The sequence below is a fragment of the Myxine glutinosa genome, chromosome 1 (genome assembly GCF_964187855.1).
Source record: "Myxine glutinosa chromosome 1, kmMyxGlut1.1, whole genome shotgun sequence".
NCBI lineage: Eukaryota > Metazoa > Chordata > Myxini > Myxiniformes > Myxinidae > Myxine > Myxine glutinosa.
The window spans coordinates 393,463,904-393,476,650 of record NC_136261.1 but is presented as its reverse complement, the minus strand read 5'-3'; the positions used below and the strand labels follow the sequence as shown (position 1 = coordinate 393,476,650).

The 12,747-nt window shown below is 43.6% G+C and overlaps 2 protein-coding genes across 2 annotated transcripts in view; one reads left to right on the top strand and one right to left on the bottom strand.

Moving 5' to 3' along the window:
* The window catches only part of LOC137419568 (uncharacterized), a 64,557-nt gene extending 62,155 nt beyond the window's left edge, over positions 1–2,402 (top strand). The window contains exon 5 of the mRNA XM_068105575.2: positions 1,759–2,402. Coding sequence (XP_067961676.2) covers positions 1,759–1,949 — 191 coding nt within the window. The 3' untranslated portion in view covers positions 1,950–2,402. The remainder of the gene's footprint in view (positions 1–1,758) is intronic.
* The window catches only part of LOC137416663 (uncharacterized), a 209,070-nt gene extending 197,496 nt beyond the window's left edge, over positions 1–11,574 (bottom strand). Inside the window, exon 1 of the mRNA XM_078770322.1 lies at positions 11,260–11,574. Within this exon, the coding sequence (XP_078626448.1) occupies positions 11,260–11,355 (96 nt within the window). The 5' untranslated portion in view covers positions 11,356–11,574. The remainder of the gene's footprint in view (positions 1–11,259) is intronic.
* Between the last annotated feature and the right edge of the window lie 1,173 nt (positions 11,575–12,747).

Below are 12,747 nucleotides of genomic sequence, written 5' to 3'. Positions count from 1 at the left end.
TAATGAAGTAAATAAATAAATAATAATAGATGGTATTCATAGAATACTTACCCTGTGCAGTCAACTTGGTGTGAGCCAACTCTTCTATTTTTTTACGTTTCTTTTTTTTTTTGATCCAATATGGCTGCGAGACCACGTGAGCGATGACGTCATTAAATTATAATCTTCTCAATAATTGTTGCATAGATCATGCTCAATAAATTTCAGGCTAAGCGTTGTCCCTGTTGAATCATGACGTCATAATTATGGCACCAATGACGTCATCATTAACAACACCTATTCACCACGTGGAGTTATTTACAATGAGCCACGTTTCAATTTTTTAAATGCTGACACGGCACACACTTTACTTTACTGAAATGCAGACACAAATGTTAGATTTTCATCAAAAATCGTCGGAATTTCCCCAAATCTGTTTTGGTCGTGTGTTAATATATCTCAGCGATCAACAAATCTGAAATCAGAATTTTATTTGAGGTCAAAATGACCCTATGAGGTCGCTCCGTACTTTGCCTGCTCGTCATGTGCAGTGTGATAATTAATTCCATACCCACTCTAGAAGACTTCTTGTTCACGCAATAACAACTTCTAGCTTCCAGACCGTACATCCAATCATCTTGAAATTTTCCACACTTATTACACTTAATTACCTCCACTACAATATAAGGTTTCACGTCGATTAATGAAGCAGTTCAAGAGTTATAATTTTTAAAATATTTTCGTTTAATTATTTATATCTGCCAAACCACGTCACCTATCGCAAATTCCAAAACGCCATTTTAGTAGATTGATATGCTGAACACATCTGTAAAGTTTCCCCCCGATCGGATCAAAAATGAGGGAAGAGCTTGGTTTTAAAAGTCTATGCTTAAAAATGTCATAACTCCGAAACCATGTGACGCATGACGTCATGCTTGCTGACTTTTTTTGATCGTCATGGGTATGCGACTCTGCCTGCAAAGTTTGGCCTCGATCTGTACAGTCGTTTTGGAGAAAAGTGGATTTTAGTGGTTTTTCAGGCTTCTCACTCAAAACAATATGGCGACGTGACCTACGACGTCATAATAATTTTATTGCTGCATCAATTTATACCGAGAAGATGCTAAAGAAATTTCATCCTGATCGGATAAGTTTTTTACTTGTCGAATTATGACGTCATGACGTCATCATTCACGTATGTTATTCTGCATGGAGAGTTCTTTGCAATGAGACCTGTCTCAATTATTTCTGTGCAGCAGTTTTTAAGATATAGAGGTGCAAAGTTTTTGGGTTTTTCCAAGATGGCGCCCACACGACGTGACCTGTTTCCTCATAATATTCGCTAAAATACTCTGCAGGAGGAGGCCCTCCTATGGTGAAAATTCCATGTCAATCGGACCAACGGTTGCCGAGAAATTGAATTTTTCAAATGCTGACACGGAACACACTTTACTTTACTGAAATGCAGACACGTACGTACCCGAATGCTTAACCGTGCCTTTCGCTTCGGGAACGCAGGGTAATAAGTTGTTGGTGATCAAGTAAATAAATATATAAATAATATACGTTTTTTGTAGTGAAAAAAATAATGTAAGTTGTTTGTCGTGAAGTAAATAAATAAATAATGTACGTTGTTGGTCGTAAAGTAAATAAATAAAAATAATTGTAATAAAAGTTTTGTGATAAATGTGATTCCCAAAGTTCATGAAAAGAGATTAATGTGTTTGTGTTTTTGTCCGTTTGTCTGACAAAGTCTGCGACCCCGTGTCGTGTCCACAGATGGGCGAAGACCGAGTCTGGACCCCAACTCTGCAAATCGACAGATTTCGATCTCCTGGGATCTTCGGATGGCGACTCGAACCTGGACTGAGAATCTTTACCTGGAACATCCTGATCGGTTTGATTTTCACACACAAGTTGTTTCCCATGAGAGTTCTCCTCGGGTCGTCATTACTGGGAGGTCGATGTGAGGTCGAGTCGTTTTTGTAGAATCGGAATCTGTTTAAACTCCATGGGGAGAAAAGAGGGAGTGAGCGGGTTGGGAGAGAATCCCGAGTCTTGGTGTTTACGGAAATGTTTTAACAAATACTCCGCACATCACAACAAACAATGTACCTTTCTGTCCATGCCGGGGGATCCTGAACGGTTTGGGTTCTTCTTGGATTGCGAGGCGGGAGAGTTTACGTGTTCCGGGGAATCACAGGTCCTGCACGTGTTCAGGGAGAACTTCATGGACCCCGTTAAACCCACTATTGAGATTGGTGATGTTGCTTCCGTTCATTTTGTACCTTTAGTGAAATGAACTTTCATCATGAACCGATCAGGTTATTTTTTGTTCAAATCAATAAAATAATTCATTTGTTAATGACGATGTGATTACTTATTTATGTTTTTGTTATAATAAAGTTTATATCATTTAATAATTTCATTGTTTGTCTTATTTAATGTGAAATGAACTTTAACCCGAACTCTTCACTCTCCTCACCATACAATACGGATTCTTCTTCCTCTCATTATTCTTCTTCTTCTTCAAATGTGCGTTTCATTCAAATGTAACTTTTAAAACTTGTTTAGTAGTGGTAGTTGTAGTAGTTTAATATAATACATTATTAATATCTACCGGATTCCCATATGGAGGGTTTATTTTTTATTAATTACTGGGTACAATAATTCACCCCTTCCCCCATCCTTCCCCGCCCCCCTTCCCCCCGATGTTGATACACCAGACTACCAGTTTACCTAGTAATACTGACCTATTTATTGAAAATTTCCTCTTTTATTTGAATTTTTCTTTTTTTCTGAAATTGATCCCCGGGTGAATCCATCAGGTAAACGACACAAACCTTGGGATAACGAGACAAGGGACATCAAAGGGAATTTTAATGTAATTCCTCAGCTCAATCGGATATTAATCGGGATCTCACAAACTCTTTTCTCTTAATTAACACGGAACATTAATCGATATCTTCCGAGATGTGAAATATTTTCTACCGGAAGTGTTCGTTTACCTTTGGGGTCAGAACGGGGACTCAGTTGGGAAAAAATCAAACCGATATCGTCCATCTTGGAAACGACCACAAGTGAAGGAAAGGGATCAGAGAGGGTGATCAATAAAAATAAATAATTGTCCATCAATCACAGGTACAACCAATGTGAAGATCTATTCTATCGATCACAGGCACAACCAATATTTATTAAGTGACTAGCAGAAGTACCCGGCGTTGCTGGGCGGGAGAGTGGGGGGGAGGAGGGAGGGAAGGGGGGAGGCAGGAAAGGAAGGGTATTCATATATATACTGTTGGGTGAATGTGGCGTTCATCACGTTTCTGATTTAACTGTGATGCAGATCAAGAAGAAGAAGAAGCCAAACTACCAACCTCGTACACTTCTGGAATGGTTTGATTTATTTGTGTTCAAATGTCTGGTGATTGTTTTGTATTTATTTATGTGAATGTATACTTGTATATAACTGTCATTAATTTAAAAAGGCTTCGGCACTATCGAGCGATTAATAAAAAATAAAAAAACCGATTTAAAAAATAAATAAAAATTGGCCTAAAACACTCCCAAGCACTCGCTAATGAACCTCTGAAAGTTTGACGAAGATCTGTTCAGCCATGTCTGATAAAAATGGCGACAACCCGACCTCACACAGCGACACAGCCAGCCAGCGACACACCAGCCTCCTCACTCTCTGCAGACCTGAACAAAATCACAGACTGGGCAAACAAGTGGAACATGTCTTTCAATCCTGACAAATGTCACACTCTTACTTTGTCTCTCCGAAAAGACCATCTGGACAGCCCTCACATCTACTTTCTGCACAATCCTCTCCAAGAAGTTCTGTCGCTCAAGCTTTTGCGTCTCACTGTCTGCCATGATCTTTCGTGGGAAAACCACATTTCAAATCTGGCCTCCAAAGCCTGTCGCCGACTGGGCATCCTCCGTCGTGCGAAGTCCTTCCTTGGCACACCTGAGCTCCTCACCACATACAAGGCTTTCATCTGCAGCTCAATGGAACACTGCTCTCCCCTCTGGGCTGGTGCTCCTGCCTCACACCTAGCTCGTCTTCACGCTGTTGAAACCAAAGCGTTCAGAATCATTGGAATCTCCCGCGATGAAGCTATCTCTGAGGGCCTTTCACTTACTCACCGCAGGCAAGTTGGTGGTCTTTCCGTCTTCTACCGACTCCTCTCCGGCCTTGCTCCCCCAGCTCTCTCTGGGCTCTGTCCCCCAAATATTCCTACAGGTCGCACAAGATCTGCCTCTTATGGTTAAACTGCCAAAATGAAGACTCTCTGCTCACCTTCACTCCTTCATTCCTCTTTTCTCCCACCTCTGGAACAAACTCCCTCACTCTCTTCAATCACACTCCTCCCTCCAGGTCTTTAAAACAGCTGTTCACCACCATCTCTTGTCTTCCCCCATCTGAAACCTTGATCTTTTCTACCCCTGCTAATTTCACCCCAAATCCACTTTTTTGAAATACCAACTTCTTTCCTGGAAGTCCTTGGTGTCCTTGTGTTTTATACTTCTTCCACCCCCTCCCCTTCCCACGCCTCCCCCCCCCCCAAGCCCTCTCCCTCCCACACATCTCCCGATGTCCCTGCTCTCAAATGTTGTTTGTGTGCTTCCCCATCTTGTCTACTTTGTCTGTTTGATTTATTTGTGTGATAAATGTTAGCTCTTTCACGAGCCTCGATTCTGTATCCCCAAAAAAAAAATAAAAGACACAGACAGACATCTCTCGTTTATAGTCGACGAGCAGAGGTACCCGTCGATGCCCGAGTATTGTATCAAAGTAACACCATGCAGTAATGTGCAGATTTTGGAACACATTACAAACTATTTGACTAATAAAATAGGATCTCTGTGTATTTTCACTAAAGTAGGAATTACAGCAAAATTTTCTTGTTCACTTATAGTACGAGACCAGCCTGTAGGTCCCGTGACCAAATTCTGGGAACAAAGGTTTGAAAGTGTTTTTGTGTTCCCTGATGAATACCGAACAATTTTGACTTGGGCTGCCCCCTTGAAAATGTCAGGCATTTCCGGGAAGGGTCAACAAAGGTCAAACAGGGGTCAAAATTCAAATATATTCCAATCGTGTCGATATGCATATCAAATTACTCGTCTAGTCATGAGGATTCCAAAAATGTATAGTTTGTTATACCTCCGACCTTAAATGAGGGCACTATGGTCAACAACGTCGAAAGGTCAATGCACTTTTGACTGGTGGTCAAATTCACCAACAGTTAACATTGTCCGATTCTAATGATTTTAGTGTCTAATAATATGTTTTCTGACATGGCAAATTCAAATAAGCAACTTTTAAAAGTAAAGGTGGTTGCCATAACCTTGAAATTTCAAAATGGCTGGCAAAAGGTTAACATAAATTAGCCAAAAACAACAATTTTTTTCCCAAACCCATGGATAAGAAATTATTAAATGTTTGTCACCGAAACGTCACGAACAATTGAAACACTCCATTTTTAAAACAAAATAATGATTTTTAATTATGTGTATCATTTTTCTTTAGAGCACATGTTTGATATAATATTGTGTACCATATAAAGTGTATAGGTAAATGATGATGATGGGCTGTGAATATCTGGTAGTCATTTGTTCTGTTTCATGACGTCCACATACTAGTAATTTTTACAAACATTTCTTCTGTGTATTGATGTAAAGTAAATATGATTAGGATCCCCATAGGATCAAGACTAACATCTGCTCTGTATTTTTATATTTTAGATCTTCTGGGAACAATGTCAGCACCAAAGTCAACACCAGTACTGAAGCCTCAACCAAACAGAAAAAGAAAACGAGAGGAAATATCTGGACTATGTATTTTGTGTAATGAACAATGCGATGAAGATAAAAGCAACATTTCTCCTGAAGCATGGGAACGCATGAAGGGCAAAGCACAAGATTGGAAAGGGTTGCATAAATTTGGAACTGTTTATGATTCAGTCAATTGGGATGCAGGACCGAATGGTGTCTATTTTCATAAGGCATGCAGGACTGAATTGGCAGCTCAACGTGGACTTCAACGAGCATTAATAAAAAGAGATCAAGAACAGAAACAACAAACAGTGGACACACGAGAAACGCATGCAAAAGACCAGCAGCAAGCTGGACGATCTTCACGTAGCACAGGTCTCCTTCATGAAAAGAATCTGTGCATTTGGTGTCTGAAACCAGAAGACTTGAAAAATTCCAAAACATTATGTATTATCCAACAGTTGAATGCGTGGAACACCTTCAAGTCACATACAATACACTTGGAAGATGACCAGATGAGAGAAAGAATTTTAACTGTCATAGATTCTACCCCTGATCCCTTTGCGTCAGAAATACGCTATCATCGTTCCTGCTGGATGAAGTATGTGAAGCCTCACTACAAACATTCTGATTCATCTGGTGACCGAATGCACTTACAGAACGTGCGACTTACAGAGGTTAGACAGATGTTTTTTAGGCATGTCCATACAGTTGTGCTGGAGATGAATGAGCCAAGAACATTACAGGGTCTTCTGGTTGATTATAACCAAATGAGTGCAAACTTTGGTTTTGAAACTGTGATGAAAACCAGCACTATAAAACAAATGCTTCAAAATGAATTCAAAGACAACATTGGATTCCATGATCATTTCCATAAGAACCAGAGCACAATTGTCTATGATGCATCTGCTGGTGGAAGTTACATTGAAGCAGCCATTTTTTCTTGGGGAATAAGTGATGAACAGTTACTAAACAATGTTGCAAGGCGTCTGAGAAAGAAGTTTACAGAAGAAGTGGGTTTATCTTGGCCTCTCCGTGTTGATGAGCTTGAAAATATTGAAGAACCCCATGAACTTTTGCGCCAACTTTTGACATGGCTCAAGGATCCTGATTCCAATGACTTTACTGAAGCATGTCATGATCCACAAATTGCTGCTTTGGCATCCCTCTTGTTTTCGTTCATCACCGGCAAACGCACATCCTTCCAAACAAAGTTATCAGTGACTCTTCATGGATTAACTCGGAGTCGTGAAATCATTGACATCTTGAAAAAATTTGCTCTTGGAATAAGTTACAAAGATGTTCTTGCTCTGTATGAAGCTTGGGCCATGGATGATATCAAAGCAAATGTTGCTTGTCCTGACGAGTTAGCAGATGGTTTTCCAGGAACAGGTATCCTAGATAACGATGACTTCAAAGATGATACATTGACAGGGGCCGATACATCTCACCGGACCAATGTTATGTTTGTACGACCTGATGATGTTACATCAATGGACTCAGAGGAGGGTCGTCCTATACTTCAATTGACCAAGTCTGAATATTTGAAAGATTTAAGTACTTTACAACACAAGATTCATCCTTACAAAACAGTCAAACGTGGCCAGCCAGCAGTTCGTCAGGAAATTGATATCTCACTTCAAACAAGTGATGAGCAAAGAAAGCGAGGTGTTATGCACGTGTTGGCCCGTCTGGATATTGCAGGGAAGAACATACCAGCTGATGAACAGAAAGTTGGAAGTTTCACTGGGTTCCAGGCTAATATCCATGAGTATGTGGTGAAAAGTACAGCATACTATTTTCTGACATTTCCAAAGCTACCTCAGAAGTCAGTGGTTCACGAGGTTATGTGTCGCATGGTCACCGCAGCCGAGTGCAAGTCAATGCCATTGATTCAGCTGGTAGGCGACCAACCAGTCTATGCCCTTATTGTCCAGCTGAAAAATGAGAATCCTGAGAAATTTCAACTTATCCTTCCATTCTTGGGTCCATTCCACACTCACATTTCCTTCATATCGGCGATAAACAAGCGGTTCCATGGCTCAGGTTTATCTGAAATTCTTGTGGCAGCCGATATAATTTCAGAAGGATCAGTTGACCAAGCACTTCGTGGTAAACACTACAACAGAGGCATAAGGTGCCTTTCACTTATGTATGAGGTGCTCATTCGCAGGATTATTTTTCACGGGGTCAGCGAGGGACTGAAGCTATCATCGGAGCTCAAATCAAAGTTGGAAGTTCTTAGAAGTCCACCCAATAGCTCAAAAGAACAATTACAGGCCATCGCAGATGATTTCCTGATGGATGCAGAGTTCAAGTCCTTTGTAGAAAGAGCATTTGAGAGTGTTGGGAAATCAGACAGCCCTATGGCAAGGTTCTGGTTGAGCTTTATGGAAATGGTTGAAATACTGATCATGAACATATACGCCCTGAGGACACAGGATTGGGATTCATTCAAAGCATCCCTCCGAATGATGATGCCATGGCTGTGGATATACGACAATGATAAATACAGCAGATGGCTTGTAGAATTCTGGCTTGAGATTAGCAGTCTCCCCGAAGAAAAAGAGAGGTACATGCGAGATGGCCTATTCGCGCAATCAATGACCGGGAAACCGTACTCGTGCTTACCCCTGGATCTCTGGATAGAAATGACCATGAATAAAGGGTCGAAGATGAAAGCAGGTTGGAAGCGCATCTTAAAAAATGAAAAGATGTTGTTGACTCACACAAGAACCGTCAACTCTGTGAATAGAGTTAGAAGTTCACTACATGCATTGGCAAACCTCACCAAATCATCTGAAGGTCACAGAGAGAACTCCACAACGAGGTTGTTGCTGGATGAGCGCGGTGTACAAGATCTAGACAATTGCATCACGGAATTTGATTGTGACCCATTCGACCTTACACAGCCTATCTTGAGGTCGCTCCAGTCAGGAATGGTCGCATCAGATGCACTTGTCAAAGACTTTGACTCAGCACATGAGGATGGGGAGACTCTAGTGCAATCATTCTTCAAAGAACGCAAGTTCTCTGGTGATAAACAGTTTGATGCAACCATACACAGAAACAGCAGACACAGCTTCAGCAAACCACCAGTTATCAAAGACGCATCAAAACAGAAGGTCACAAAAACAGATGCTATGGAAAACAAAGCCATGGCCGAGATCATCACTTTGGCACAAGAGTTAGATGATGGTCTAGTGCTATCTGAAGTCATGGAATACCGCGTGACAGAAGAGTGTCTCCCCATCTTCAATGTAAATGGAACAATGCGCAAAGGGCAAAAATCTAAACTGGCACAAAAGTTCAACTTTATTGACCTGGAGTTCCGGGATAGATACATTGCACTAGTAGATATGGGGTTCATTTGGAGGATATCAACCCCGTCTGCTGAGGATAGAGAGAAGCAAGACGAAAGTGCTTATACATGGGGCGATTATGCTGCTAAAATGTTTAACCTTGTTGTCCAACGCCATCCTACGGCTTCCCAGATAATATTTGTAAATGACCCATATGATCTACAACACAGCATCAAAGATAGTGAACATGAAAGGCGAACAGGTGAATTGCCTTTTGTTGGTGGGACCAGGAATATTTTCATCAAGAGAAATGATGAACTGCCATCCCCTAGGCACTTCAACAACATGTTCAAGAACCCAGGAAACAAAATTCGTCTGCAGCAATTTCTGAAGACTGAGTTCAAAACCCTGTTACTCCAACATCCAGATACCAGATTTATTTACTCTGTGAGGGAACGCTGTAGTGATTTGTCCACTGATGAGGAGGTAGTTGAGTTGACATGTCAGCATATGGAAGCAGACACCATTCTGTTGTACATATTGTTACAGACGTGGCTTGGATGTTATTTACCGAGCGGTTTTATGGTATGACCACGTCTGCACAAGTTACCCGATTGTGCCCGAACGTTGACTAATCGCGCTATGCTAGACCAATGAAGGAAAAAGAAGACACACGGCTGGAATTAATACGACACGACACCAGGGATACGGTTCTCAAAGGTTGTTATTACAATAATGCGGAAGGTTTAGATTACAGGGACAAGAGGGAAACATAGGAAGGTGGGCACTTAAACACACTCTTATATTATTCCCAACAGACGACAGATAAACGGGACAAGGCTCACTCACACGGGGTTTGATGCAAAGGACAGGCGGGTAGCGATCGCTCCAGGTGCACCTGGGCTCAGGGCAGGATCACGTACGGTCCAGTTTAAGAGATGCGGTGGAGGTATTGCAGCGCTCGAGGGGTGGCGACTTCTCTCTCCAGGCTGGGTGCGCATCTGACGTCACATCCGGCGCGGGGCCGCGTATATCCGGCGGGGAGTGACACGCCCTCGGCTCGTTAGCTCCGCCTCGTGGAATCGGCACGTTGCTTCTCATTGGGTGCGTGCGGGGGGGTTACTGGCTCCGCCCCTGACGAGGAGCTGACAGCCAGCCCCTTCGGGGTAACGCCGTGGAGCGTATGGTCATGGCGGGTAACCGAGCCGGTGTGAGGACGCACACTCCCCGCCCCTCTGTTGTTGTAGTCGTAGTTGTAGTTGTAATTGTTGTTGTAGTTGTTGTTATTGTTGTTGTTTGGGGAAGAAGATGGGAGGAGGTATGGGAAAGGTCCTAAACTCACTACTGATGCCATATAATCACATTCTGGTGCAACGAAGAGTCATAATTAATGGAAACGAGGCCTTAACAGACATAGATTAAGAATAACTAGGAAGATGTCCGAAAGTTGGCTACGTGTGGTGCGGTGGACCTGGGCACGACATTTAATGGGGGGAATAAGGGGAAGGTCGGCTCTACTGATTGTTATTTACATGCAATGGGACTAGGGAATGGGGGATCGGGGAAAGTTGGGGAGTATTGGAGAAAATAGGGGAATATTTACAAGCGGATATGGAGGCCAAATTCCATATTCGCAACATTGCACCCTTCTCTACCCTCGGGGCGTCCCGACCCGATAAATTTTTACCTACTTTAGTGTGGCACGCAATGTAGTTCCCTCTACTATTAACTCTACCCTGAGTGCGACAGTTTTACAGATATTCACAAATGAGTAAATATGTCCCCCTGCGACGTTGCACCCTTCTCCTCACAGAAACACACCCACAGGATAACCGAATCCGGAAAGAATTCGCAAACTACACATACAGCCGGTAGGGAGCATTATTTACACGACTACGCTGCTATTTACACTACGATCCAGGACCTGTTTTTGGAGGAACACATGCAGATGTTATGCATAGAGAGAGAGCGCGCTTGCCAACATCGATACACCAACCCACGAGTGCTCTGTGGCCGACGGCCTTTAATAACGTGCAGAGCACCCTTCCCGAGCATCAACAGCACCACCCCACCACCAATCGGTGCAGTCACCATTGTTCATTGGAATAAAAATAAATTCGACAACCCCTAACCCTGCAGGTGTCTCTTGCTCTTCTTGTGGTGCACTTGGTGGTGTTAACTATTAGTGGTTCACCTGTATGGCATAGGTGCCACGTTGATCCATAGGTCCATCCCCGGGTGGTGCTTGGCCGCAAACGAACTGCGGTCCATTGTGGGTGGCCACAAACATTGCGGTCCATATGGTGTATCGATCCCGGCAGCAAACAGCGAAAGTGCAGGCCCACAACTGCGCAGCCAGCACCTCTCTCTCCTCTCTCTCTACCCCAAAGCCAGATCCTCGGAGGTGGGAGACAAAAGAAGCAGACAAGTGAGTAAGGTGGTAAGGGCGCAAAAGTGCACGCAATGTAAGGTGATGCACACTGGGGGCACATGGGAACCAGGTGAGACAGGTACGTTCCTATCGTACGCCCCCCCCCCCCCACCAGGTAACCTACATGGCCCCTCCCTTACCCCTTACTGTATCCACACAACACAACACTACCCATAAACATCTACTTTACAAATCAACAAACATCCCTACTGTCTTCCCCGTTCCTCCCATAAACCAAATTCGTCTTCTCTCCCTCCTAACCAATCAAATTTGCCATTTTCAACTCTCATCAAAATTTGCCATTTTCAACTCAACATCAAAATTTGCCATTACCAATTCATCATCAGTCCCTCCTAGGGAGGGAGAGATGGAATCACCCCAATGTCTCATCCACGTCGTGATGCGTCTCACAAATCCAACAGCAATTCTCATTTCTGCAACACAAACAAAGAAAACACAGGTGTGGAGTCATCATCATCACCACAGGTAAGTGGCTGCGTATGGTGCGACAGGTTCTTCAATCCTAACTATTTCCTAACTGACTTTAACAACTTTACACTACCCGGGGTCTTTCTCCGGCCAAACCATTGGCCCTCTTACACTATGGGTTCTAAAAACCAATTCCCATTGGCCAAACTGTGGTGCTCTTCAATTTGGGGTCTCACTCCCCCGATTCATCTCCCGGTGCCCTCGCACAATTTCTGGGCTGTGGCGTGTACCTCTCCCAGTGGGTCTACCCACCTGCACACCTCCACCACTGCAGTTGCCTCCGAGCTTACCTGCTCCTTGCCCTAACCTAACTACCTGGGAAAGGCCCTCTGGCACTCTCCCCACTCCGTGCCCTCTCTGGCACTGGGCTGCCCGATCCACACCCGGGATCCTCAGGCACCCACTCACAACTACCGGCTCCCAGAGCCCACCTGCGGCCTCACCTGGCCGACATCCTCACAGTGGTGGAGTGCCCAACCAACTACACACACTAACAGGCTACACGCCCAGCCATTTCCACAACACTAATGCACCCATTCACAACACCATTCTGCAACCGCACCACAAATGCCAATATCCAACCACAATTTACCTGCTCCCTCTACCTAACACTTACACTACCCGCCCCGGGTACTCGTGAAAGGGGGTCCACTCTTCCCCCATCCACACCTTCGCACCATGCACACCACTCCGTACCACTTACTCCAACTCTCTCCACACACCTGTACCTGCACCCCTGTGCTCTCACACCTGGTGCCACCT